This window comes from Armigeres subalbatus, chromosome 3, assembly GCF_024139115.2.
Source record: "Armigeres subalbatus isolate Guangzhou_Male chromosome 3, GZ_Asu_2, whole genome shotgun sequence".
Classification (NCBI taxonomy): Eukaryota; Metazoa; Arthropoda; class Insecta; order Diptera; family Culicidae; genus Armigeres; species Armigeres subalbatus.
Window position 1 is genome coordinate 112,270,103 of NC_085141.1, and position 27,502 is coordinate 112,297,604.

General features: G+C 39.5%; 1 protein-coding gene across 1 annotated transcript; it reads right to left on the reverse strand.

Annotated features, from left to right (window-relative positions):
* Positions 1-22,954, reverse strand: LOC134227971 (glucose dehydrogenase [FAD, quinone]-like). Its single transcript, XM_062709689.1, has 4 exons — positions 22,618-22,954; positions 1,748-2,057; positions 367-1,685; positions 1-301 (listed from the first exon to the last, which is right to left on the reverse strand). Exons 2-4 carry the CDS (start codon positions 2,055-2,057, stop codon positions 92-94), a joined length of 1,839 nt encoding a protein of 612 aa, XP_062565673.1. The 5' UTR covers positions 22,618-22,954; the 3' UTR covers positions 1-91.
* Between the last annotated feature and the right edge of the window lie 4,548 nt (positions 22,955-27,502).

The window sequence follows — 27,502 nt, forward strand, 5'->3', positions numbered from 1 at the left end:
ACAGATGCAACATACTATGTATTTACAATTACCTTTAATGACTAGAAATTAAAGAAATGTTCACCTGGACTTCAATAACATCGAGAGCTCATCAACTATCAACCTTATTGGCCCAAGCCTTCTTCACCATATCAGCAGCCTTCTCTCCTATCATGTAAACCACTCCATTGGTATGAGCTGCCGGCAAGAACGGCATTATAGAAGCATCCACAACCCGCAGGTTCTGAATGCCATACACCTGCAGTTCTGGATTGACAACTGCTTCAGGATCACTTGATGGGCCCATTTTACACGTTCCAGACTGCAAGAGAGGAGTATCGTAAGTTCTGTGACCTATTTATACAGACACATTTTGCCATTTTTTACCTGATGTTGAATGCTGGCTCCAACCTGTTGCAAACAGCACTTCCAATAAGCATCACTTCGAAACTCTTCCTTCTCACACCCAAAGAATGGCGCCTCTAATAGCTTTGCCCCGTATGGAGCAAAGCTCTTCGCTTCTCCGATCCTTACCGCTAGCTTGATACCCTCAATCATTGTAGACATATCCTTCGGATGATCGAAAAATCTTCCCTCCATCTGGGGCCAGCGGTAAGGATTTGTACTCTTCAAATATAACCGCCCACGGCTGCGAGGACGCATCAACACCGGTGCGATCCCGAAGGCATGGCGTCCCCTTGCTGATTCGAAAGTTTTTCTGTAGAATTCCTCCGTCATTCCGAAGGTATGTCGAAGGGATCCGGATTCGTCATTGTTCAGAGCACCGGTTCCCAGCACCAGCTCCATATCCGGATAGTCGGCTGGCAAATCAGAATCTTTGGTTTTCACGAACGCGATGCCTTCCGCTCCACCTGGCACCGTGAACGGTCCCTGCCGATTGAATATGTAGTTCAAAATATGCTCAGGTTGTCTCATGTCCTGTTCACGAATGGTGACAGGTTTGTTAACAGTGAACACCAATCCGGAAAGCGTTGCATGATCCTGGAGATTATATCCAACCTTTAAATCTTGAATGACAGGAATACCGAGAGATTCAAGATGTTCTTTGGGACCAACTCCGGATAGCATGAGTAACTGAGGGGATCCTATAGCTCCTGCTGAGAGTATCACTTCTTTTGTAGCTTTTATTTGATAACGCTTTTTATCTTTCGTGAATTCTACGGCATATGCTGCCTTCGTTTGGGAATCAATTAAAATTTTGGTAGCCCATGATTTCATCGATATGTGCAAATTTGGTCTGCCTGCAACAGGTCTAAGGTAAGCCCTGGATGCACTACAACGCTCTCCATTGTTCATGGTTGCTAGTGCTTTATAGAAACCAAGCTGAATCGACGCTTTGGGGTCGATTTCATTGTATCCCAATGATTTTCCAGCTTCAATGAAACGCCTTAACATTGGAGTCTCGAAAGAACTTTGCCCGATGTGTACGTATCCCTGAGAATTATTTTCTCGACCTTTTATTATTTCTGCCTTTTCAAAGTACTTTACGACGTCCTTGTAGCTCCAACCATAGTTGCCGTTTTGTTCCCACTCGTCGTAATCTCGCTCGTGTCCTCTGCCGTAGAGGAGGAAATTTATAAGACTTGTTCCACCCAAGCCTCTTCCTTTGGGCCAGTAACAAACGCCTTTTTCCAGACCCTTACACGCATTTTGCATTGGAGCTGAGCGATAGCCCCAACTAAACTCTGAAAAATAGAAATTCTAATCACTTGGTCACAATGCAATTATAGAATGGATCGAAACTTACTGGTGGCGGTTGTTAAACCAGCAGTCAGTGGCACATTGACCAGAAAGTTTTCCTCTTTTCCCACTTCCAGCAGTAGCACGTTCCAGCTGGGATTCTCACTGAGCCGGTTTGCCATTACAGATCCCCCAGAACCGGCGCCGATGACGATGAAGTCATACTCTTTCAGGAACGAGGTCGTATCTGGGATGCGAGACGATCGGTTGCCGTACAGAAACAGAAAGCTGATGTCATCGAAAATGGTTTCAAATGGCATTTGCGGGCACGCAAGATGGATGATGAGGAAAAATGGCACCAAGGATAGTCTCATCATCTGCAATTGAAGAAAAATTAGAAGCTGGTAACGAAGACCTAGGCTAAGAGAAGGAATTCTATTAGTGTGGAACATAGAAGAAATAACATTATATCCATCCATATAGGGAAAGGCCCCCAGCGCCGGACACCTCCCAATACTGAACACTTCTCAAAACGATCCCCATGTCGTAAGATTTTTTTAACTTGAGATTGAAAAAATGTACCCACAATTTTGTTGCTTCAGCTTACTTTGCAAGGTTGTAATCAACGCTATGAAAATTCTTCTTCAAGTCCCTTTAATCTTCATATATAAAAATGAGTTCCCATTTCCTTTGAGGCAATGCAACTCACGAACGAATGGACCGATTTGTATGATTTTTTCACTAATTCAAATTCAAAACGGAAGCCACGCATAACTGTCATTTTTATTATTCCAGCTTTGCAGCAGCACAGCATGCGTGGAATAATATAAATGGCAGTTGTGCGTGGCTTTTGTTTTGAATTGGCCCTTGAAAACGCGAGTGCAATTAGTTTTAGATTCCATGAGGATTGTCCTTTATATCGATCAGCCCCTTTCAGATTATATAAGATGATACATTTGAGTCGTATTTTGGTTGACGGTCATAATTTGCTGGATATTTTATGAAAATAAGGTCTAAAACTAATTTCGATATCCGAGCAGTTGTCCCACATATCCAGACAGTATGATTATTCATGTGACAGTCATTTTTAACACCTGTATTGTCAAAGTTACACTAATTTTGCTCAGGTTTCAGGTAGCCACAGAAATAAGCAGAATAAAAAATTGAAAATGACATCGGAAAAGGTGGGAATTTTAAGTAACATGTATGCAATTAATCAGGAATTAGGAGAATCAAAATAACCTCTACTCACACATTTTAACGTCTACAACTCATTGTAAGTGAAACAAATGGCCACCTAAAATGTTTTCTTTACATTAGAGGTTTGGTCATCTTTGAACATGCCGCAACTGTGTCCGGTATGAAGGGACAGTTTTATGAACCGCAACATTTTGATCCAAATTCATCATCAAACTACATCTTCTTAAAACATGTTCAAATGCTGAAATATGGTTCGTGTGAATCATAAACTATCATATTTTGTATTTACGGTGTGTAGAAGTTAACATAACCCGTATGGTTATTGAATTTCGCGTAAAACACTGGGAAATCTCCCCCTACTAGGCTAGATGTACCAGTTGTGGCTATAGCACCAGTTGTCGCACTAGTGCTTTATATGCCAAATGGCCAATCAAATCATCGCAAACCAAGTTCATATCGATAAAGCATATTCATATGATACGATAACACCTTTGATCTCCTCCAAAACAAGCAAAACATAATTGTAAAAATTGATTTTGCTTAATTTTTGACGTCCTTTGCACCAGTTATCGCACTAGTGGTCCCTATTTGGCCAGTCCCATAAGAAAACAATGGGATTTGCCAAATAAGGAACCAAAATTAAGAATAGTGCCACAACTGGTGCATGCGTTCCTATTATGGATTAATAAATTATGAGGATAATAACAAATTTTATTGTGGTTTTCACAGCTACTCTAAGGAGCAGGAAGTAAAACCTTTCGCTTGATATATAAAGTCCACCCACATGCCTTTTACTTATTTTTTTAAAAATAGTTGTTCTTGTGTATGGCGACAATTGGTACACCCACCCTATGTGGAGAACTTGAGAAGTATCCAAAGCGATATGATTTTTTTAGAAATATTTTACAGTTGACACCGCTGAAGCTCATAACAATTTCAAAACTTTGAAACGAAGCACGGAGAAAGCTCAACATATTACAATAAGGAAGGTAGATCCTAATGACGGGGGCCTTCTTTAACCGTGCGGTAAGTCGCGCGGCTACAAAGCAAGACCATGCTGAGGGTGGCTGGGTTCGATTCCCGGTGCCGGTCTAGGCAATTTTCGGATTGGAAATTGTCTCGACTTCCCTGGGCATGAAAGTATTATCGTGTTAGCCTCATGATATACGAATGCAAAAATGGTAACTTGGCTTAGAAACCTCGCAGTTAATAATTGTGAAAGTGCTTAATGAACGGCTCTGCCCCAGTGTGGGGATGTAATGCCAATAATAATAAGAAGAAGATCCTAATGTCCACATTACACTTCCTCTGATATGCTGTTGACGTTTGTAGTTGTGTTGAATTTAAAATAAGTAAATATCTGTCAAAGTAACTGTATAGAAAGTGGTGGAATTATATTTATTATTATTATTATCTTTATTAGTCAGGTTTTCGGCCCTGGGCCGGTCCACCTCGCAAAGGTGGTGGAATTATAAATATTTTAGTTTCATATACCCTGTACTATAATGTGGTTCCATCAAGTACCGAATTTTCACTGTATACGTAATAGGGATGCTCAAAATTTGTTCTCATGCTCCAGGTGATGTCTTTCATATGTTATTTTTCTTCCATATCATCACTAGATAGATATCATTTTTGGTAATGAAATGTGAATACATTGCCAAAATTGTATTTTTCCACATCCATTACTTTGCTCCCACATCTCTAGCGGAAAAATGAAAGCCCCTTGACAAAATATTTTGTTATGTCCAAAAAACTAGAAGAGATGGCTACGGGACTGGTTAGAAATCTGAGAAAATCTGTTGGAAAACCACCGAGATATAGCCACTGAAGAAGAAGAAGATAGCCACTTGAACATTATTTTCATTATAACTAAATTTTAGTAATAACGATTCTCTGAACGTATAAATCTTAGTGTTAATTGAGTAAACACATGGTGCAAGAAGAAAAGTGGATATTTGAGTTCTCTAAATGTCACTTCGCGCCGGGGACTAAGACAAGGTGATGGACTTTCGTGCCTGTTGTTCAACATTGCGCTAGAAGGTGTCATGCGGAGAGCCGGGTGTAACAGCCGGGGTACGATTTTCAACAGATCCAGTCAATTTATTTGCTTCGCGGATGACATGGACATTGTCGGCCGAACATTTGCAAAGGTGGCAGAACTGTACACCCGCCTGAAACGTGAAGCAACAAAAGTTGGACTGGTGGTGAATGCGTCAAAGACAAAGTACATGCTTGTGGGCGGAACCGAGCGCGACAGGGCCCGCCTGGGAAGCAGTGTTACGATGGACGGGGATACCTTCGAGGTGGTCGAGGAATTCGTCTACCTTGGATCCTTGCTAACGGCTGATAACAATGTTAGTCGTGAAATACGAAGGCGCATCATCTGTGGAAGTCGGGCCTACTACGGGCTCCAGAAGAAACTGCGGTCAAAAAAGATTCGCCACCGCACCAAATGTGTCATGTACAAGACGCTGATAAGACCGGTTGTCCTCTATGGACATGAAACATGGACAATGCTCGAGGTGGACTTGCAAGCACTCGGAGTATTCGAGAGACGGGTGCTTAGGACCGTCTTTGGCGGTGTGCAAGAAGACGGTGTGTGGCGGCGAAGAATGAACCACGAGCTCGCCCAACTCTACGGCGAACCCAGTATCCAGAAGGTAGCTTAAGCCGGAAAAGTACGATGGGCAGGACATGTTGCAAGAATGTCGGACAGCAATAATCCTGCAAAGATGGTGTTCACTTCCGATTCGGCAGGCACGAGACGGCGTGGAGCGCTGCGAGTGAGATGGGCAGACCAGGTGCAAAACGACTTGGCGAGCGTGGGGCGTATCCAGGTCGTATCCGTGGCGTTCCTCAAGGAAGCAACCTAGAACCACTTTTGTTCTCAATTTTTGTCAACGAGTTAGCCGATATACTGCCACCGGGCTGCCGGTTATTTTACGCGGATGATGTAAAATTATATTTTGTGATAAACTGCATACAAGATTGCCACGTATTACAGGGTCTGATCAACAAATTCGCATATTGGTGTACCAGGAACAAATTGACCATATCACATGACCCTCGGAAATTAAATCCTATAATTTATGACTACACAATTTTGAACCAACGATTGGAGCGCGTAGATCACATTCGTGACCTAGGAGTCATTCTAGACTCAGCTTTATCATTCCGTCTACATTATGAACACATGATAAGTAAAGCAAATAGACAGCTGGGGTTCATCTTCAAAATTTGCGACGAATTTCGTGATCCTCTATGTCTACGGTCATTGTTTTGTGCACTAGTCCGTTCAATTTTGGAGACTAGTTCAGTTGTCTGGTGCCCATATCACACCAACTGGATTGCCAGAATCGAAGCCATACAAAGAAAATTCGTGAGAAAAGCCCTACGCAGACTTCCATGGCGTGACCCGACAAACCTACCACCGTATGAAGATCGAAGTCGCCTCTTAGGATTGCAAACGTTGGAACAGAGAAGATTTATCAGTCAAGTGAGCTTCGTTGGAAATATTTTGTTGGGAAATGTAGACACGATGGAAATATAAAGTCAGCTGAACTTATATGCCCCTGAGAGGAACCTTCGGCAGCGTGATTTTCTTCAGCTACAGCCCCGTCGCGCTGTGTATGGTCTTCACGACCCTATCCGATTCATGTCTGCAAGGTTCAACGTAGTATTTCATCTTTTTGACTTCAACTGTTCTGCATCCACATTTCAACGCAAACTTCAGTAAAGAATACCATCACTATTGAATAGGTGAGTTCCAGTCCAATGCTAATTAAGAAGAAGAATCGTTCTACTTGATGCCTTTTCTTTTCTCGATAATTACCATCGCTGAGCATATTTCCACGGATTCCGGAGAACCCCGACGACGTTTGATAAGGCAGGATGACCTCAAATATTAATAAGTTAATTTTAGTATAACTTTGACTCACTCTGTTTGTTTGTTTGTAAAATCTTATTTATGTACTCTACTGTTTTGAAAAGATATGAGGTTTTTATGCCAATTTGAGTAAGATGTTAGTCTACTCAAACTGGTTTTTTCTTGTCACACTTCATTAAGCATCAAGCAGATGAAGTTGAATCAATAAAATAAATAAATAAATAAATAAATCCGAGGATGGAGAGATGCGGCCTCGAACCGTGTATTGTGGCGTCAAATTGTTGATTCAGTGTTATCTGTTTAGATGTAAACTAAATAAATGTAATGAAAATGTCACTTCGATCTGTCAAAATTGCGCAAGTCGCACATCTAATACACCGGTGAGTATTATACGCCGGTGTATTTTTAATGCGTGCGCCGGCGTGTACTTTTTGGACAGATCGAAGTGACATTCAGAAAACCTAGATATTCATGAATAATTTGCACTCATTGAATGAACTGTATTTAATTGAGGGGGTTAAGAGCAGAGGGGTGTAAGTGGCATTTTATTCAAAATTTAGTTGACTATAGCTAAAAAGTCTTAGATCTAGAGCTTTGCGGCAATATGCTGATATAGTTTGTACGATATTTATAATAAATGTAAAAATTTGTATGAAACGAAAAATATTGAAAAACTTTGCACCCATTTTCATCAAAACTAAGCTTTTGTCACTTACATTCCTTCGCTTTTGACCTCCTCAATTGTTAATTTTGTTTTTGTTGTTTTTTATTCCTATCAGAACTATCTAGATATTCATAATATTGTTTATAGTAATTACTCTTTATTTGAAAACTAGTCGACCCGGCAGACGTTGTCCTGCATAGTAGGCGAAAATGTGCGTTGTGAACTGGCTATGCGAAATCCCCATACGAATCTTTAGTTTGCCATTTCACTATTTAATCGACTTTAGTAATGATTTTGCATGAGGAATTATCATATAAACCCGTCGGAAACGATAACGAACGTATCTGCTGAAGGAATGAGGAAAATCCATCCAGTCGTTTTCGAGTTATGCGGATACGAACACAGACCATTTCATTTTTATTATATAGATTGCTCATTCTTCAACATTAATTATTGAGATTAGATCTGCTTGAAGTTAAATGCATTTCATAAATTATTTTGAAATACACCCAACTTGTTGTCAACTTGTTCTTGATAGACTATTTGTCCCTTTCAACCATTTGTCTTTTTTGAGCTTTTGCCCCTTTAGACCTTTTGTACTTTTCGACCTTTTGTCCGGTTCGACCATCTGTGCCTTTTCAACCTTTTGTCCTTTGGACATTCTGTCCCTTTCGACGTTTTGTCTTTTCAACCATTTGTCCTTTCGAACTTTTGTCTTTTCAACCTTTTGTCTTTCAACCTTTTGTTATTCGACCTTTAAATATTAATAATTCTAAACAGAGTAATTGGTTTTAGGCCCACTATATCAATATTTTTATGATATACCCGATCAAACCCGATAAACTTCGATTCGCCTTAAATTGGTTTTGGTTCTCGAGTTATGCAATAATTTTAGGTTCATTTTTATGGGAGCTCCCTTTCCGAAGAAGGGAGGGGCTCGAACCATCTGAAGAACCTTCCCTCGCCCCAAAAACCTCTGCATACAAATTTTCACGCCGATCGGTTCAGTAGTTTCCGAGTCTATAAGCACAGACAAACAGACGTAACACTAGAGAAATTACCATCGACCATGACTTCAACGACCAATTTGAATTTGATTGATTGCGCGTTTCACAACTAGAAGCGCTAGCGTCGTAATCCTTCGAGTTTGACATTTCACTCCAGCGTCTTCTGGTGTCAATGTCATACGAAACATTGCTTCGTGCAACATGCTCGCAAGATGGTGGTAGAGGAGCTGGGCGATGGATTTTCCTGAAAAATGTTCAAACTGTTACGTCTGTTTGTCTGTGCTATAAGGATCAGACTGACAGAAATTAATTTTTATATACATATATAGAAGAAGATTAAAATCAACCAAAAATAAACGAATTTGCCAACATGACTGAAGAGTTAAAAACCACATTTAACACACGTTTTAAACCACACTTAAGCTCCGTTAAAAAAAATCTAATCAGAAATAGCATATTGCCTTGAAACTTTAAAAATCTTTTAAAACTTTTAAAAGGCATACTAATGGTATTCTCTCATTCGAGATACAATAATAACGAATACAAAACATTCATTCATTCTCTTCACGTACAAAAAATAGCGAATATAGTTATAAACTTTCAACAATAAATAACTCTTGTACCACAGACAAACAGACATAACACTCGACAAATTTCCATCGTTCACTGATTTACTGGTCAATTCAAATAATCATTAGTTGGCCAATCGGTCACTAGTGGCGCGCGCATCGGATTTCCTCGAGTTTGACATTTGCTCACTATCGCCATCTGGTTCGTGATTTGCCCAACTAACTGAAATCAACAGATGTCGTTAGTGTTTGAATTACGATGAATTTGATGAGTGAATGTTCAATGTGTTATGTCTGTTTGTCTGTGCTTGTACTATCGAGTATCCATAATGCAAAAACATCTCGTTATTCTCGTACCTCCTCGAACGATAATTCGTTTTCGAATTCGAATCGAAAGTTGTATGCTGTACATGCTCGGTTTGATAGAATTTCATTCAAACCGAGTGCGCAATAGCGCAATGCCACCCCAGCTTTCCCGGGAAGCTTACGAGACTCATAAAAGCAACGATGGACAGTGTGTAAAATTGTGTGAAGATTTTGGGTGACAAAGTGATGGACTTTCGTGCTTATTGTTCAATATTGCGCTTAAGGGTGTCATGCGGAGAGCCGGGTGTAATAGCCGGGGTCCAAGTTTCAACATATCCAGTCAGTTTGTTTTTTTCGCAGATGATATGGAAGTTATCGGCCGAACTTTGGAAAAGATGGCAGAATTGTAAATCTGCCTTAAACGTGAGGCAACAAAAGATGGGCTGGTGGTGAAAATGTCGAAGAGAAAGCCCGCCTGGGAAGCATTGTTACGATAGATGGGGGAACCTATGAAGTAGTCGAGAAATTTGTCGACCTCGCATCCTTGCTACCAGTTGGTAATAATTCGCATCATCTGTGGAAGTTCTACAGGTTCTAGAAAAGGTCAAAAGAGATTCACTCCCGCTCCAAATATATCATCGTTCATTAGACCGGGGATTTTCTAAGGAAAGACTTGAACCATATTTGAGTAGGACTGATAATCCCTCGGGGTATTCAAGGGACGCGTGCTTATGACCATCTTTGGCGGTGTGGAAGAGAATGGTGTATGGTGGCTTTAAGCGCAGCGTGCTAGGTGAGCTAGTGCATTACGATTTGGCGAGCGTGGGGCGCAATCGAGGATGTGTGACCTTGCACCGTGTATTGTGGCTTCCAATAATTGATTCAGTGTTATTTGTTTAGATGTAGGCTAAATAAATAAAAAATCATGAATGATCAATCATTATTTGTTCCAAATGAAGAAGCAGAAGATGATTTGGCTGGTGTTAGGGCGCCAGTAGCTTCAGCTAATAAGCACGCCGGAACTTGAAGTACCGTAACACGGTAGATCACTTTGACGTAGTGTGTTGCGGTGTAAGATCTACCAAACAGAGCCCTAGCTTAATCCATTTTCTAGCTAGGGCAATGAGTTGTGGTAATTAAGGATTCATCGTATTTAGTCCCAGCTACCAACAGCAGTCTCAGAAATAAAACATAATTAATGTTACCTTGCAGACAGTTGAAAGACTCGAATTCCTCTTGTTTGAGGCTAAACTGTATGCAGCGGAAACAACTTTTCAAGCAATTAGTTAAAAATCCTCGGTACCCGTCCCTAGGCTGAACTGATTGCTGGAAAAATCGAGTTAGGGGTTTAAATACGTACTAACTCTTCTCGAACTGGTGAACAATGGTAGTGAGAGGAACACACGGAAGTTCTTATTACTGAACAAATTCTCTTGCTTGAAATGGTCTTGTAGACAGAGCTAAATCCCGGGTTTGTAGCTTTACTGGTGATACTCTAGAAGCAAGACAAGGATGTGGCTAGGGCTCCGATGCATGGCCAAAAACAGTATTACTGTTATGTTTTCTCAAGACAGGATTGATTTCCTATTGATAAGGGGCGCGCCTTCAATGGGATTGCTCTCTGTGAAGGGTCTAAATAGCGGGACCTTGTCATGGTGCTCTTAAGAAAACAAAACAACAACTGTATCGAAACCGATACTGCATTGCTTATCAATAGTAATGGAGTAATTCGACATGCACTTAAACACTAAGGATACGGGTAACGCTACAATAGATCTAATAACTGGTCGCAGTGGCACACCCGAACAGGAGAAAAAAAAAAGATGTGAACCAATGGTTGAATGATCAAGTAGTCGATTATGAGGGTAATTTGGTATGTGGCACAAGCTAGGTGTTTGCTAAGAGTTTTCGGTGAGTCAGTTGTTTTAGTAGAATAGTGGACGAACAATTCCGATTAAAATACTCAAGAAAATACATCTCCATTTTATTCCATTTCACCAGAGATCTCAACTTAGTCAGGTATTTCTCTTATGCTACAATGCGCTCTATAACATTATTAAATATGTTAAAATTGATATTTTATAGGTTGTAAGCCTAAAATCTGTACGTAGCACGTTAATTGAAAGCGAGTGAAAATGGCGCAATATGTAATTTTATACTACACTACAGTTCTGGTTCCCCAGCAAAAAAATCAACTTCACTGATGAAAATAAAAATTTGATTAAAAATTATTTTCATTCATTCGCAAAAGACATAGGCAATTAAATGATGCACAATCAGTAATGGTACTGATATCCATTCTAGATTAGAAAATTTCGCCGTATTACATGTAATTGTTTCAAAAAAGTCCGAAGTATATTTCAATAAACATTATTTTATATTTTGATTTTCATTTTCTGATAAATAAACTTGACTTAGGCTCGAAGTTTGGAGCCATATAATATTTTTTGGTTGACGTATTCGCAGTACCTCCTCTATTTTAGAATTTTTACTGCTCCTGGACTTGTTTCTTATTTTTGTGATTTTGACGTTGGACTTACGTCTTTCTTTACTATACTGGGTGTTATTTAGATTTTTGGAAATCGAGAGCGTTACGCTGGAAGGGAAGATTTTGAACGTTACTAGCGCCTTTATCTTTCGATGGATTTTGAAGATTTATACATCAATCGACTCGGACACTCTCCAGCATTTTGCCTATTTCACTGAAACTTAAGATTATTACCGATAAGCTATTGAAAATTTCAGCCAGCAAAAATTTCATATGTAACCAATCCCGTGCATTCCTAACACGGACATCAGAATGCGGTATGTCACAGTGCGTGCGAGTCATTACAATTTGTGACAGCAGCGCGTACTGACGTGCTTTTAGCTCGCGCATTTTTTGTTTCGTTTGTTCGTTCGCTGTGTTTACCTACACAGCGACAGCATGCAGTCACCAGCGGTAGAACTCATGCGAATATGCATGAACGAAGTGGGCGATTTTTTTTGTCATTCTGTGCTTGATGATGGTCGCGTGCAATGGTGTCCGTTGCGATGGATGCAATCGCCTATCGCATCGCTCGGAGTTCGGTGGTGGATGAAGAAGAATAAAAAGAGAGAGAGTTGGTCTGCTTATTCAGGTGATTGGTTTCATAATTCAAAAGATCCCGGGATGAGTACGAGTCATGTCATATGACTGACCATATGTTAAGTTGTGCTTGGTACTAAACGACATGTACATTAAAACATGGTTATACTATAACAGTTCTGATTTCATATAAAAAAAATCAACTACACTGATAAAAATGAAAATTTGATTAAAATATTTACTTTTATTTATTTGCAGAAGGTATTAGCAATTCAAGATGCACAATCAGCAATAGTGTTAATATCCATTTTAGATTAGAAAATTTTGCTGAATTACATGTAAATGTTTTAAAAAAAGTTCGCAAAAAATAATTTCCAGGAGAATATTTAAATAAACTTTATCTTATACTTTGTTTTTTTATTTTCAGTAAACTTGACGTAGACATGGAGTTTGGAATCAAAACATTATATAATTTTTCGTTGATGTTGTGTAGCTTGCTGCTGCGCCAGGAAATCACCCATTGCGCATTATTGCACTCGGCGAAGGTATCGCCTTACTCGGATAACTGTTGGACTCTAACTGAGGGAGAACGATGCTTGGCTGCTTGCTCGTCACCAACACCAAGACGGCATAAACAGCATATAATATAGAGTGGTATACAACAGGGCTGTCTCGCCCCACACATCCCCCTTTCTCTCCGGCTTTTTTTATTAGGCTCTTGCAATTATAACTTGTCCTTGGTTTTCTCTTTTTTTGTACATGCATTATTGAGCTTATATTTAATTAAACACTCGGTAAAAATACCACTATAAAGATTTATTTGCCGAAGGCACCATTCCAAGGCCAAGGAAATCGAAAACCATTTTCTACGGAATATTGTCTTATATTCAGGCAACGTACAGATATTTCCGGTTTGAATAGATGAAGTTTCCTCCAACGGTTGTTCATTCGCCTCATTCATATGCTCCAAGATTCAATTTGTACGTTGGTCTTCCTGGTCTTCAACCCATAGAGGGCCATCGCACTTTGTAGGTGGTTGTAAGTACGATTTTCTACTACAATTTTGGCGCGTCAATCTCCAGCTGCTGAGCGAAGCACATCAACTCAACACCACGACCTCCTACCAAATATTCCACTCTCTCATTTGTCACTTTCCCATCTAGGGCTAATGCTAATGGCTAATATATACGAACTTTATTCGGTTTATGTCATTTACCATACCCGTCTTAATCCCTACAGATGCGTCGTCGCTGGTTAATTCATTTCATTTATTCAGTTTACTTCTAAACAGACAATACACGGTTTGAGGCCTGCACCTGGTCTGCCCACCTCGCCGCTGTGCTCCACGCCGTCTCATTCCTGCCGGATCGGAAGCGAACACCATCTTTGCAGGGTTGCTGTCCGGCATTCTTGCAGCATGTCCTGCCATCGTACCCTTGCGGATTTAGCTACCTTCTGGATACTGGGTTCGCCGTAGAGCTTCATTCTTCGCCGCCACACAACGTCTTCTTGCACATCGTCAAAGATGGTCCTAAGCACCCGTCTCTCGAATAATCAGAGTGCTTGCAAGTCCTCCTCGAGCATTGTCCATGTTTCATGTCCGTAGAGGACTACCGGTCTTATCAGCGTCTTGTACATGTCACATGGTGGTGCGGTGGTAAATATTTTTTGACCGCAGTTTCTTCTGGAGTCCGTATTAGGCCCGACTTCCCCAGATGATACGCCTTCGTATTTCACGACTAACATTGTTATCAGCCGTTAGCAAGGATCCAAGGTAGACGAATACCTAGACCACCTCGAAGGTATCCCCGTCTATCGTAACACTGCTTCCCAGGCGGGCCCTGTCGCACTCGGTTCCGCCCACAAGCATGTACTTTGTCTACGATGCATTCACCACCAGTCCAACTTTTGTTGCTTCACGTTTCACGTACAGTTCTGCCACCTTTGCAAATGTTCGGCCGACAATGTCCATGTCACCCGCGAAACAAATAAATTGACTGGATCTGTCGTCGCTGGTATTGATTCCGTAGATCTGCAGTCAAACAAAGTACGCGAACACAATAATCGCCCTAGTTTCAGCTCCGAACTTCTTCTGAAACGAACTTTCTCTCGGAGTTTGATCTGTCAAACTAAATGATGCGTTTTTTAATGCAATTTTATGAGAATCTAGCGCACTTCGTCCGAAGTTGGGTTTCTAGCCTATATCTTGCATGCTATGATGGCATAAACACCAGCTATCTCGCATCGACAAAACACGCTAGCAGTGCACCACTATCTTGTGCATCTTCGCATTCGTTCAAAAGCCTTCATTCCTTACACAAGCAAAATTATCGGCCACATATAGCAGATAAGCAAATTCTGCATTTATTATCCGCTCTTTTTGTCCGTTATTCAATCACACGCCCATTCTATAAAACTAGTGATCGACATCACTATATGTGCCATATTCCGAGTACTGATCAAATTTGACACGATATTTAAGGGAGCATCAGGGCTAGCGAAATATCAAATTCTTTTTTATATGAAACTGTATCTGAATGATAAATACATCTCAAGACAAGACTGGCATCACCATCGATGCAAACTCATGGTGCAGCTACATTGTCTTCTTTTATGTCTTTTCCTGTCATGTACATCGTTTTCCAGGTGGTCATGACTGTAGCAGGTTTCCTCTATCTTGTCGTTCCGTGTCAAAGCACCAATTCCGACATTGCTAAGCGGTCCTTAAACAAATCATACTAATAGAGTTATTCCATACCAAAGCGTAACTCTCTGAATGTTCCCGAAAGGATCGAAACCGTTCGTGTAATTTGAAATACTCGTTTTTCCCCTTTCCAACGTCGGCTTAACTAATCTTGTTAGTTTATCCGAAAGTTCACATTCGTGCATTAAATGCCATAGCAAACGAACATAACAAAACGATACAGATTTATTTTTAGTATTCTATTCTGTAGTGTGCTCATAACATGTACGGGAAGGTCATATGATCATATGATAATTACTTCTGGCTCATACGCAGCTAGTCGTGGGATCAATCCCAAGTTCAATTCTCCTACTTTTTTTTCTCCATATATTTCTCATGTTTTAGCAATCGCTAAGATTAAAAATAGACTGAATACCGGTTCCATCTTCTATTCTTTATCTACAACTTGACTAATTCTAGCCGTAACTGTTAGAAATCGAAAAGAGCGAAAGGAAGCTCGTTTTGGCATCCATTGCAACCTGTTAATCAAGATGAGCCTCTTCCATAGAACCTATCCGCTAGATTCCAATAATATTCTCGTGGCGAATGCAGAAGTGTTCTTGGTTTACAATGTGGCGAGTGACTGCATCTTTTATCAATTCCTTTACATCTACGGTAGCCCGAAAGGACGTGGCCAACGCCTTTTGTTAACCCCCCTAGAGCTTTTGAACTGAGCACATTGAGGTGCAATTGTTTTGGTAAAACACGGAGTAGCAACTACGACATGTAAGGTTATCATGCTCAGGCTCTACTTTGTTAATGCAGTGTTCTTCTCATAAGACAAGAACCTCGACTAATTCTATTCGCTTTTGGAGCGAAACATCGTGATTTCGCATGAATTAAAACTCAAGCATAATCCATTTCTTCAAATTTGCGAGCAAGTTCTCCAAAACATTAGGACTCCAATATTAAGATCTGGGCAGGGCTCTGGGTATTATTTAACCACCATGGTTGGAGATACATCCAATATTATTCCCGACATTCGATATTAGCTGCACCAAGTTGGGGTCTCCAGTTAGCCTTGTGAGCAAAAACGTAGGATTGCCACTGCTTATAGAATACGAAGTTGAAATGCAGAGCCATAGATGGGATATCACAATTGCTAAACATTACTTTATTTTGCAATTTGAAATCAAGGCTCTTCAAAAGCGTCATTGCGGCATCCACAACTTCAATATTACTTTCTTACAACGTGCCTTTGCAGTTTTTTTTTTAATTCGCATTTTTTATTCGGTCGTTCAGTAAAACCATGCTACAATACGCTGAATTTGGCAGATTATTATGCATTATGTTGTAGTGTGTGTTTTGTTTTATCACCAACATCGATTTGGCACTTATGGTACTGGTACTTTGGCTGCTAGGCTGAGGTAAACTGGATATTTGATACGTGACCAGGTGAGTCATTGGTAATCTTGAACTAAGCTTAGATTACGCAAGTGAATTGAGCAAGTCGCTTGACTTGAACATCTAAACTCCTCCGTTCAACTCACTTGCACGAAAAGAAAGTTGAACATGTTCAACCTTTGGCAAGTCAAATGAATTTAACTGAAATGATCAAATTACTTGCCTTGTCAAAACCTCGGTTAAAACAGCATGATACTTTAGGATCAACGCCCCATTGTTGTTTCCTCAAAAACTTGCTTTGTGTTTTCTAGTGCTTTTAACACACCATTGTGTTTTTCGTCATCAAACCATTTCAACTATGAACAACAACAAATCGCCCACGACATGCTTTGAACTGTGTTCCAACTCGCAAACCTTCAGCTATTCAATTTTTCTGGCTGTCATCATAACTGGCATATCATTCCAACTTTACTATGCGGTCTTCCCAACACGCCATTACGGTTCTCAAAACACGTAAAAAATCTCAACTTTTCTTGGCGGTCCACCCAACACGACATTTCAGTTCTTCCACACGCAAATCATTCAAGCTTCACTTAGCGAGCTTACCAATACGCCATTATGGTCCTCAAAACACGCTAATCATCAACCGTCTAAGACGAGTTATGTAACTCCATTTAATTCCACCAATTATTTCGATATCTTTGCAGATACGTATTTCGACCACAACTGTGTGGTCGTCTTCAGTGTCTAGTACTTGACTCGACGACGCTAATCATTTTTACTTTGCTTGACGGTCTTCAAAACATGCAAGTCATTTAATCTTTACTTGACTGTTCACTAAACACGCCATTGCGGTGCTAAAACACGCAAATTCTTTCATCTTTACTTGGCGGTTCTCCAAACATACCACAGCAATTCTCAAAATACGCAAATGATTTCATCTCTACTTGATGGTCTTCCCAACATGTCATAGCGGCCTTAAAAACCCGCAAAAAGAAATCATCTTTACTAGGCGGTGCTCCAAACACGCCATTGCGGTCCTCAAAACTCGCAAATCATTCCATCTTTATTTGGCGGTCCTCTAAACACGTTATTGCGGTCCTCAAAACTCGCCAGTGATTTCAACTTTTCTTGGCGGTCCTCCAAACACGCCATTTCGGTCCTCAAAACTCGCAAATCATTTCATCTTTACTTGGCGGTCCTCCAACTATGCCTTTGCGGTCCTCAAAACAAGCGAAACAATTCATCTTCTTGGCGGTCCTCCAAACACGCCATCCATTGCGGTCCTCAAAACTCGCAAAACAATTAATCTTTTCTTGGCGGTCCCCCAAACTCGCCATTGCGGTCCTCAAAACTCGCCAATCATTCCATCTTTATTTGGCGGTCCTCTAAACACGTTATTGCGGTCCTCAAAACTCGCCAGTCATTTCATCTTTTCTTGGCGGTCCTCCAAACACGCCATCCATTGCGGTCCTCAAAACTCGCAAAACAATTAATCTTTTCTTGGCGGTCCTACAAACTCGCCATTGCGGTCCTCAAAACTCGCCAATCATTTTATCTTTTCTTGGCGGTCCTCCAAACACGCCATTGCGGTCCTCAAAACTCGCAAAACAATTCATCTTTTCTTGGCGGTCCTCCAAACTCGCCATTGCGGTCCTCAAAACTCGCAAAACAATTAATCTTTTCTTGGCGGTCCTCCAAACTCGCCAATCATTTCTAGGAACTTTTTTCAAATAGGCGTAACTGTGTTTGACCTTGAAATTTGAAATGGCTAATACTCTCTTAATTCAGCATATTTCGTTCAGCGAACGGTACTACCAGATAGATCGGAATCTATTCCCTCTGTCAGGCACATAAGTTCACCAAAACAGTTAAATTTATGAGCACAGTCGCCGTTCCAAAAATCAAGCTTAGAATCATGTACGCCCATTTGAAAAAAGTTCCTAGATTTCATCTTTTTTTTTGGCCAAACGCCATTGCGGTACTCAAGACACGCAAACAATTTCGAATCTTCTCCGTTTTACTTACTTACGCAACCGCGTCTCTCCCAATTTGGAGCACCGGTCCCCACGTAAACACTGCAAAAAGCAAACATCCTTCTTGGTTCAGGAATTTACCTTTTCTTCTGAGATTGCGCAGTGGGTGATTTCCATGACGCAGTATTTTTATCAGGCACATTAGTTTTAACATTATTCCACTTGATACTAACAAAAAATGAGTAGTAAAACCTGCCACTGTCGCCAAATGTGTAGCTTGCTGCTGCGCCAGGAAATCACCCATTGCGCATTATTGCACTCGGCGAAGGTATCGCCTTACTCGGATAACTGTTGGACTCTAACTGAGGGAGAACGATGCTTGGCTGCTTGCTCGTCACCAACACCAAGACGGCATAAACAGCATATAATATAGAGTGGTATACAACAGGGCTGTCTCGCCCCACACAGATGTATTAGCAGTTTCTCCTCTATTATAGTAGGGTCACTGCTCCTTGACTTGTTTCTTATTGTCGTGATTATTTTTTCAACAGTAAGCACGCATGGTAGCAAAAAGAAGCAACGAAATTGGTGCTGCATTTCTTTGTTTGGAAAACGGGACAGTTCCCCAAAATAGCACATTTTGCCCAAGTCTGGAAATTTTATAAATGGAATTGTTTAACTTCAAATACTATCATCAATAAGAGATCAATCAATCAATCAAGATCAAAAATCAATAAGAATAAGTATAAATGCCCTACACTTACTTGAGTAAACAAGAGCTTAATAGTTAGGAACAAAGCAATTCTTATTATGTATTTAATTATTAGTTTTATTTCCAGAAGTTTTGAATACATAAATTGCTAATCATTCTACACAGCATGGAAGTTGTCTTTCCAATATCAATACCTCTATAATCAAACTCTAAAGATCCAAAAGTTAGAAGTCAAATGTAAATACGTTACGTTTATACAAGTCCTACGTCTACTCGCGGTTATGTTGAAAACATTACCCATTGCTCGTTTTTTTTCAGCAGTAAGCACGCATGTTGGCAAAAAAATTTATGCTGTATTTCTTAGTTTGGCGAAAAGATGAATATATGTTCAATAAGATGGAAAACGGGACAGTTCCCCTAAAAAAGCACATTTTTCCCAGATCCTTCCCATTTGCTTGAGTAAATAAGGAGGGCTTAATAGTTAGAAACAAAGCAATTCTAATTATGTATTTCATTATCTGTCTTAGTGAAGATCCATTAATTACGTAACGCGAAAATTGACCATTTTCAACCCCCCGTCTCCCTATGTGACACTTTTTGTATGAAGCATCTTCAAATTTTGTTTGGATCGTCACACTTAAAGCAACCCCCTTTCTATCTTCAAAAATAATGCATAACAAACATACCAAAGAATATATCAATATAATTCCATTTCAATTGGTAACAAATAGAGGGATGGAGCAATTAGTAGATTTTATTTACTTTCTCAGAGAGCGAACAATGGCACTCAACCTAGGCCAACAAGCCAGAGTAAGTTTAATAGCTTCGCCCCATCCCTTCAACAACGGTGTGCTATAAATTTCTTAGCATGGCCATTCCCATTCCTACCAATTATGCAACTCCTTGACATCTATGAGGGCGTCGGTGAGTTACTGGCCTCTCGTTAAGTAAATGTCATATCATTTCCTTATCTTCCATAGTACCGGAGAGGAAGTGCGTGGTCGGCAATAGTAGCACTCATGCTTTACCATTTTGGGCCTCTAATTGAGTTCGTATAAAAGTTATTCATATTTCCAAATGCGCAAATCGTCTTGCAAAATTGATATGTTTGTGGTGCCAACAAATTAGTAACTGCATAAAGGCTCCCCCAGACCTAAGCGATTTCATCGTCACGACGGCGACAACTAGTCGCCGCGATTCTATCGTTGGGTCGCTGCAAGCAATGTTCTATTTACGATCCCATACCAACGACGACAGAATCGCTGTCGCCAAGCGATAGAATCTCGTCGTGACTGTCGCATCGCGTGTGTTTGGGGGAACCTTAATGGTCATATGACTAGAGTATCTATATTTAAAAATATGCCAGAACAAAACTACGTTGGTTCTCGGTGAATCAGGGAGGGGGCGGGGATTCTCCCCAGGGATCAAGTCTCCTCTGCTTCCCCTATTCTCATCTCTAGTATACAAAACATGAACTCGCAGACCAATTGAGTGTGTTTTTCTGGCACTGATTTTGGCCGAACATTGACTGATGGCAGAATGCCAAGTTTTTGTTGCGACATTTTGCAAACCAATCCGAATAACTCACAAAGCATGACGAACATTTTTGGGGGTTTGATTTCCTGGTTTCTGTGCGAGTAGAAGGCATGGGATAATGCTGCCCAACAAAGTTCGCGAGTATTTTGCTTCGCTGCTTTTCGTTTCGGGGAGTGTGTCTCATACTGGTCCAAATCTATCAGGTTTCCATGTTTTGAAATATTTATGTATTGTTAAACAAAAAAATAGCCTGAATTGGTCTACCATTGTGTCCAAAACGAAATCAGGCGATGGAAAAACAATTTAAAAAAGTGTTATTGAAATTTAATTACAGGTTACTGCTCCTGGACTTCACCTCATAGCTCTTGTGTTCAACCCATACAAAAAGATTGATTTGTTTCTTATATTTTTGTTGTTTTAGCAGTGATCACGTTCGGCGAAAAGAATCAACAATGTTGGTTCTGTTTTTTCAGATGAATATATGTTTAGTGAAATGGATAATTTATCCATCTATCAGTGGTAGTCACTTTCTTTCTAGTTATTGACCAAGACACTTAAATCTGTGGGACTATTCACACGTTTAGTTATAACTTTTGAACACTTAAATCTATCCCGAACAAATTCAATACCATGCTATCAATGTTATGGTTAAGCTCAAGTACATGGACACAGGGTGAGATTGAAAATTGTCCATACAGTCAGCATCACAATTCGTCACTGCTAGGAGGGTCTCTAGTTGTTTGTATAATTTAGCAGTGGCCTGAATTGTCACTCAACAATTTTGATACTTCGACTTACGTTCTACCGTGCGGGACCGAAATCCGTACAGCACCGAAATCCGTCCACCTTATGAGATATCAATAAATTAAAGGAGGTTAAAGGTAATTAATGTAGGAATAATTAATCTTATCCTGTTCAGATACTTGACAGTAAGCTTTTAGGGCATAGAATTGGAAAGAAGGCTTTGAAATTAAAACCACAAAAATCAAAAACAAATCTCCACCCACCAAACGCGGAGTTTGTGCCGCCATTTTGTTTTTGGGTAGAGCATAATTGCACCAAAAGTAACTGTGTTTTAATTGCTAATTGCAAATCATTACATAAGATAAGCGGAATACAAATCGAAGGGATCGCTTCTTAATGTGCATATCGAACTATGTACAGTGGTAGTTTAGTCAATCAGACTGTTTCAATTTAAATATTTAGTTAAGAAATAGCTGTACGGATTTTGATCCTTTGATTCGAAATCCGTCCACGGTGGACGGATTTCGAGTCAGGAGTAGTTGATTTAATTCATTATTTTATCATGTTTTTCTTAGTTTTTAATGAGTCAATGTGAAACACTTCAAAAGTAGAAGCCTTCATGCGCCTGTGTCAATGACAAACGTTTTATTTACATTCGATTCCAATTTTCTAATGACTTTTTCATATACTAAGGTGCTTAAGTGTACGGATTTCGATGCCCCACGGTAGTGTAATTTTTTTTGTTAGAAACAAAGTGGAGTGCAATCTGTCGCGATCAAAAATGAAAATAGTGAATTTTAAAATGTTTGAATCACTTTTTTATCACATACGCGTATACAGACATCTTCCTAATCCTTTTCTGTTCTTTTATGCATATTTCGTGTGTAGAAAAAAAATCAATGCAATGCAACGCATCGCAAAAAAATAAATCAGACGAAGTAGTTTGAACCAAAACATATAAAAAGACCAGGATAAGTTGCTACATGTAAGTGCTCCAGACACATATGACACTTGTTCTAATCACGTATCACCATCACATGCATGTGTTGTTTGCATTTGTTACACCTAAAGACATTAGTTGAACACGTTCCACTTTGTTACTGATGGAATCCAATAACGCATCATTTGCGTACGCCCACATTCCGCGGGTTGAGCTTTCGCATTGAACTTGAATACGTACTGAAATTACGCGATTGCGTATCGTTATCCTCACTGGAAAACACGTGTTTAATCCAAACTGGTCACGAAGTGTGCTATTATTTGGCAAATCACTGATCGCACAAACAAACCACGGTTGCACTTTATTTAATATCCTTCCAATCGCGATGCCGTTTCACTGAAGACTGTTAAGCTGGCAGGCGTCTGAAGTTGCGAATCGCATATGCATTTTAACTAGCTCCGTTGAAGAACTGAATCAGCAACATGATCGATGCGGTACACATTAAGCCACTTCCACTTTGCCGTTCCGATTACCGCTGGCCGTAGGCATCCGAGTTGCGTTTTGCTTCATGTTCTGTCGAAAGATCGGTTCCAAATGCGGCTTTTGGTATTTCTGTTCTGGTTTTTGGGGTGGGAGCCTCGTTGAACGAGTACCCTGTCACTGCTGGACATTGGACTGGGTCTCATAAAATGGTGTAGCGAATTCAATTGGCTGCCGTGGGATGACCCTGGTGATTAAATTAATCGTCGGTATCCACCAGCTACTGATTTGATGCTCACAGCGTGATTGTGATGATTCTTCTGTTTTTTTTTGTTTGGTGTTCTAAGTTGTAGATTCTGTTCTACTGAGAAGCCTTGAAGCAGTACAGCATGTTGCTTCCTTTTCATTGTTTTATGCAAAGTTTTTTTTCCTTTCTCGTGTTATTTTTTAATTTAAAGAATTTTCGATAGATGGCTCGAGGGTTCGAGTGTCATACACTTATCGACTTAACTTGATGACGGATGTGTGTGGACATGTTGAATTTTTCAATAAATTCGAAATATTTTTTTATTTCATTGATTTTATTAATAATTTTTAATTCAAATATTAAGAAATGGCGTAAACGTCACTTACGGCAGGCTTCCCTGAGATCAATTCCATGAAGGACATTGCCATTTACGAAGCCCAGGAGCATATTCGTCCGTAGGGGAAGGTGGGTAGACTTGATCCCCGGGGAGACTTGATCACCCCCTGTTTTATCGAGAACTAAAGTAGTTTTGTTCTAGCGTATTTTTTTAGTATAGATCCTCTAGACAAATGAACTTTATGTGGTGAGTTGTTTTTTGGATTGACAACCTTATTTATTCTGCAAGGCGGTTTGTATGTTTTGACCTTCCTAAAGATTTTTTTATTGGCCACGCAAAATTTGAATAACTTTTCATAACAATGACCAAATGCTTTCGTTTTTTCACAGCACAAAGCCATGAATATGCTTAATGATTTGTACTGATGAAAATGTCAACATTCCATCAAAGTTTTATGATATTTGGATTTGAAGTTATTGCCTCAATATGGGGACATTTGATCTCCCATTAGTCATCCATACAAAAATTTGGCGAAAAAATTCAAAAAAATATAAATCTGTTCACAGGCTTCTAATTTTTTGTAGATTGTACAGATTTGATGAAGGGCTCTCAGGAAAAATTATTTATTGCATAGATATCAAAGAAAGCGGATCAAGTCTCCCCAAATTTTAAAATTTCAAGTGCTGCAGAATTCAATAACAAAAATCGTTTATGTATACGCACAGCCAGTCTTGCAAAATGTCGTGACCATCACCAGATGATCAGATATGAAAACAAAAGCACCACGCTTTTAAACGATGTTCTTTACTGACAATCACTGCAAGCGCATCGTGACATGTAGAAGCTGACACGTGAGTACCTTCGGTAAGCGTGACACCCAGATTGACAACCACAAGCTGAGAGCCATAAAGAGTATCAGGTCGGTCAGCTGTCAAAAGTGCAGGTGAGCACCGTTATTGATTGATTTTGTTGTCGTTTGATTGGACTGACGTCGTTTTTAATTGATAAATTGGATAAATCAATAGTTAAATTAAGAGTTCATTCACAAATTACATAACGCTAAAATGGACCTGGGGGTTGAAAGCCCCCACCCACCCTCTCGTAACGTATTTTGTATGGGAGGGTTCTGAAATTTGTATGGGCCGTATTTGTGAATCGTGAATGGCTCTAATACTAAGGACACACCTGTGGTACTTGTACCATGGTACAAGAGAACAAGAAAATTATTCCAAGACTAACTTCAATAAAGACAATAATTGGTATGGCACTCATTTCAAGATTCTTGTACCATGGTACTTGTACCACCAGTGTGTCATTAGTATAACTAAGTTTTTACCAATTTGATCCAGACTATCTTTTGAAAAAGGCCAAATTTTTTTTATTGATTTTTTCAAATGGATACAATCAAAAAACGACGCATCCTACAAACAAATGTTATATGGGTGACTATCGCAAAATCAGTCAAAGTTTCTAATAAAGATATCGGAAACAATTCAAATTGAGCCCTACACTGAAAAAAAATCAGTTTCAACCGTTAAAAAATTAAAACTCGATTTGCGAAAAAACGCTTTTTTGATTTGTATGAAATTGTGTCTCAAGATAGGTGATTATGTTCCCTACCAACCGTCCATACATCGCAAGCTGGGCACTTTGAAGGAAAAAAAGTTTTTCTAACAAAAACTTTTTCTTGTCGAAATTAGTTTCAGTGTATTTTTATCCGTTGCGATTGGTTACGACCTATATATTGTACTCTGCTTGACTGTACAGGAATATTTAAATATATGTATGTATATGTTAAATCAACTGGCACTCCTTGACACTGAGAAAAAAAAATCAATTCCGACAAGAAAAAAATTTTGTTCAAAAAACTTTTTTCCCTTAAAAGTGTCAAGCTTGCGATGTATGGACGGTTGGTAGGGAACATAATCACCTATCTTGAGACACAATTTCATACAAATCAAAAAAAGCGTTTTTTCGCAAATCGAGTTTTAATTTTTGAAACTGTTGAAACTGATTTTTTTTCAGTGTAGGGCTCAATTTGAATTGTTTCCGATATCTTTATTAGAAACTTTGACTGATTTTGCGATAGTCACCCATACAACATTTTTTTGTAGGATGCGTCGTTTTTTAATTGTATTCATTTGAAAAAATCAATAAAAAAAATTTGGCCTTTTTCAAAAGATAGTCTGGATCAAATTTGGAAAAACTATGTATGTACTTTTCTTTTAATAGCACCTCTTAAAATATTGCACAAAAAGTCAATATAAACAATAAGAACACTTAAATGTTCCCAAAAATTCTATTTTGGCTTCATCATGAAGCCTTCATGCATTTTTATCACAGCAAAAATCCATTAAATCCGCTAAGTGGATTATTCCATTGCTGTCGAGCGTTGATTTCGAACCAAACACCGCATAGGTCAAGTGATCATCACGATAGTCAAGATGACATGGATATGACAACCACAACATCAGGAAAGTTTCCTATCATTCATGCTGGTGATCACAGGCAGAAGAAGTGAAGACATGGTGAGTGACCAAGCGCTAGTTGCTAAAATGTCACTTTCATGGTGATCGTTACACCAAGCATGTGAGATCCACATTGAGCATCACAATTGAGTACTTGACACATGACCTGGATTTTGTTATTGTCACGCTTTGCGTGACTTGTACGGTGACACTTTGCAGCACTGCGCACAGCAATTCGAAAATTGCGCGTATTTTGAACCAAAAATTCAAAAAAATCTGAAGGCACCCTTCTAATTTTATCAAAGCAAGTTCTTGGAGAGGTATCAATTTCCCCCGAATATTTCAAAAGTAGTTTTTGACAGCACTCTAAAAAAACGATTATGTATCAATAACAACAATAATTTAAGGACTGTCATACATCAGTAAAGTTAAATACTATATTTCTTAGAGAGTCTGTGTGGAAATTGCGTATGTTTATTTATTTTTGGCTGTGATACATCGGAAATTAGAAAAGAGGATCAAGTCTACCCAGTCTCCCCTACTGTGATCTGAATGCATGCATGTCAGATCTCCTGAGCGGTGCAAGTGCAAAGCTGAATTTGAAGGTATATCGGCCTGTTTTAATCAACATAAGATTCTAAGGTCTTGAACGTCTGCAATTTGATTGGTTAACTACTTCAGTTTGGAGTCATCATGCATTACAAGTAATAGGCGAATTGGTTGTTTGGGGGTATAAATGTTAACATATTTCAAAATTTCAAAAAAAGGAACCAATCCTAAATTTCTCAGAACAATTAATTGTGTATTTCAATGAAATTACTCTTCTGCAATCATTTTTCAAGGCTCTCATAGATGACCGAATTTCTCCACTATACAAATAGCACGTGCTACCACAGCATTCATCGGTTCGCTTCACCACGTGGCGATCCAATTGTTAAAAAAATGTCGAAGTAGATACTTCTGCAGGTTTGTTTTTTCTTAAGCGACTATCTGGCGCTCGTTGTTTGCTGCGATTAGAAGTAGTCGGACGAGTATTAGATTAGTTTTTTATGCGCTGTGCAATATAATTTACGTATATATGGGACTGAAGCTCAATCGAAGTAGTCATCGTGCTGAGTTGTTTTGTGACCTCTCTATTTTTTTTCATTTGAATTTCGGCTGGTAGGTATTTCTTTGTTTAATAAGATTATAAGAATTATTCTTCGCGAACATGGTGGTATTAGAAAAGTTGAAATTAAACAACTTTCGAATGTTGAATACACTCAGGTTGTTGCTTCTTCTTCTTGTTCTTCTTCTTTAATGGCTCTGCAACTTTATTTAAATGGCTCTACATTCCAGAATCGAACTTGCACGGCTTTTCAACTTAGTATTCTATTAGCATTTTCTCAGCTATTAATTGATAGCTTTGCTATGCCTGCTATTGCATGAGTTTGTATCTTGTGTGGCAAGTAAAATGGATCCAGGGTGTTGAGAATGTTTCCAGCCCGAAAACATCCTAGACCGGACCGAGAATCGAGCTCGTCATCTCCGGATTGGCAATCGAAATCACGAGAATATATGGGGCGGAATATATGAGAAAATCATCGAGGCACA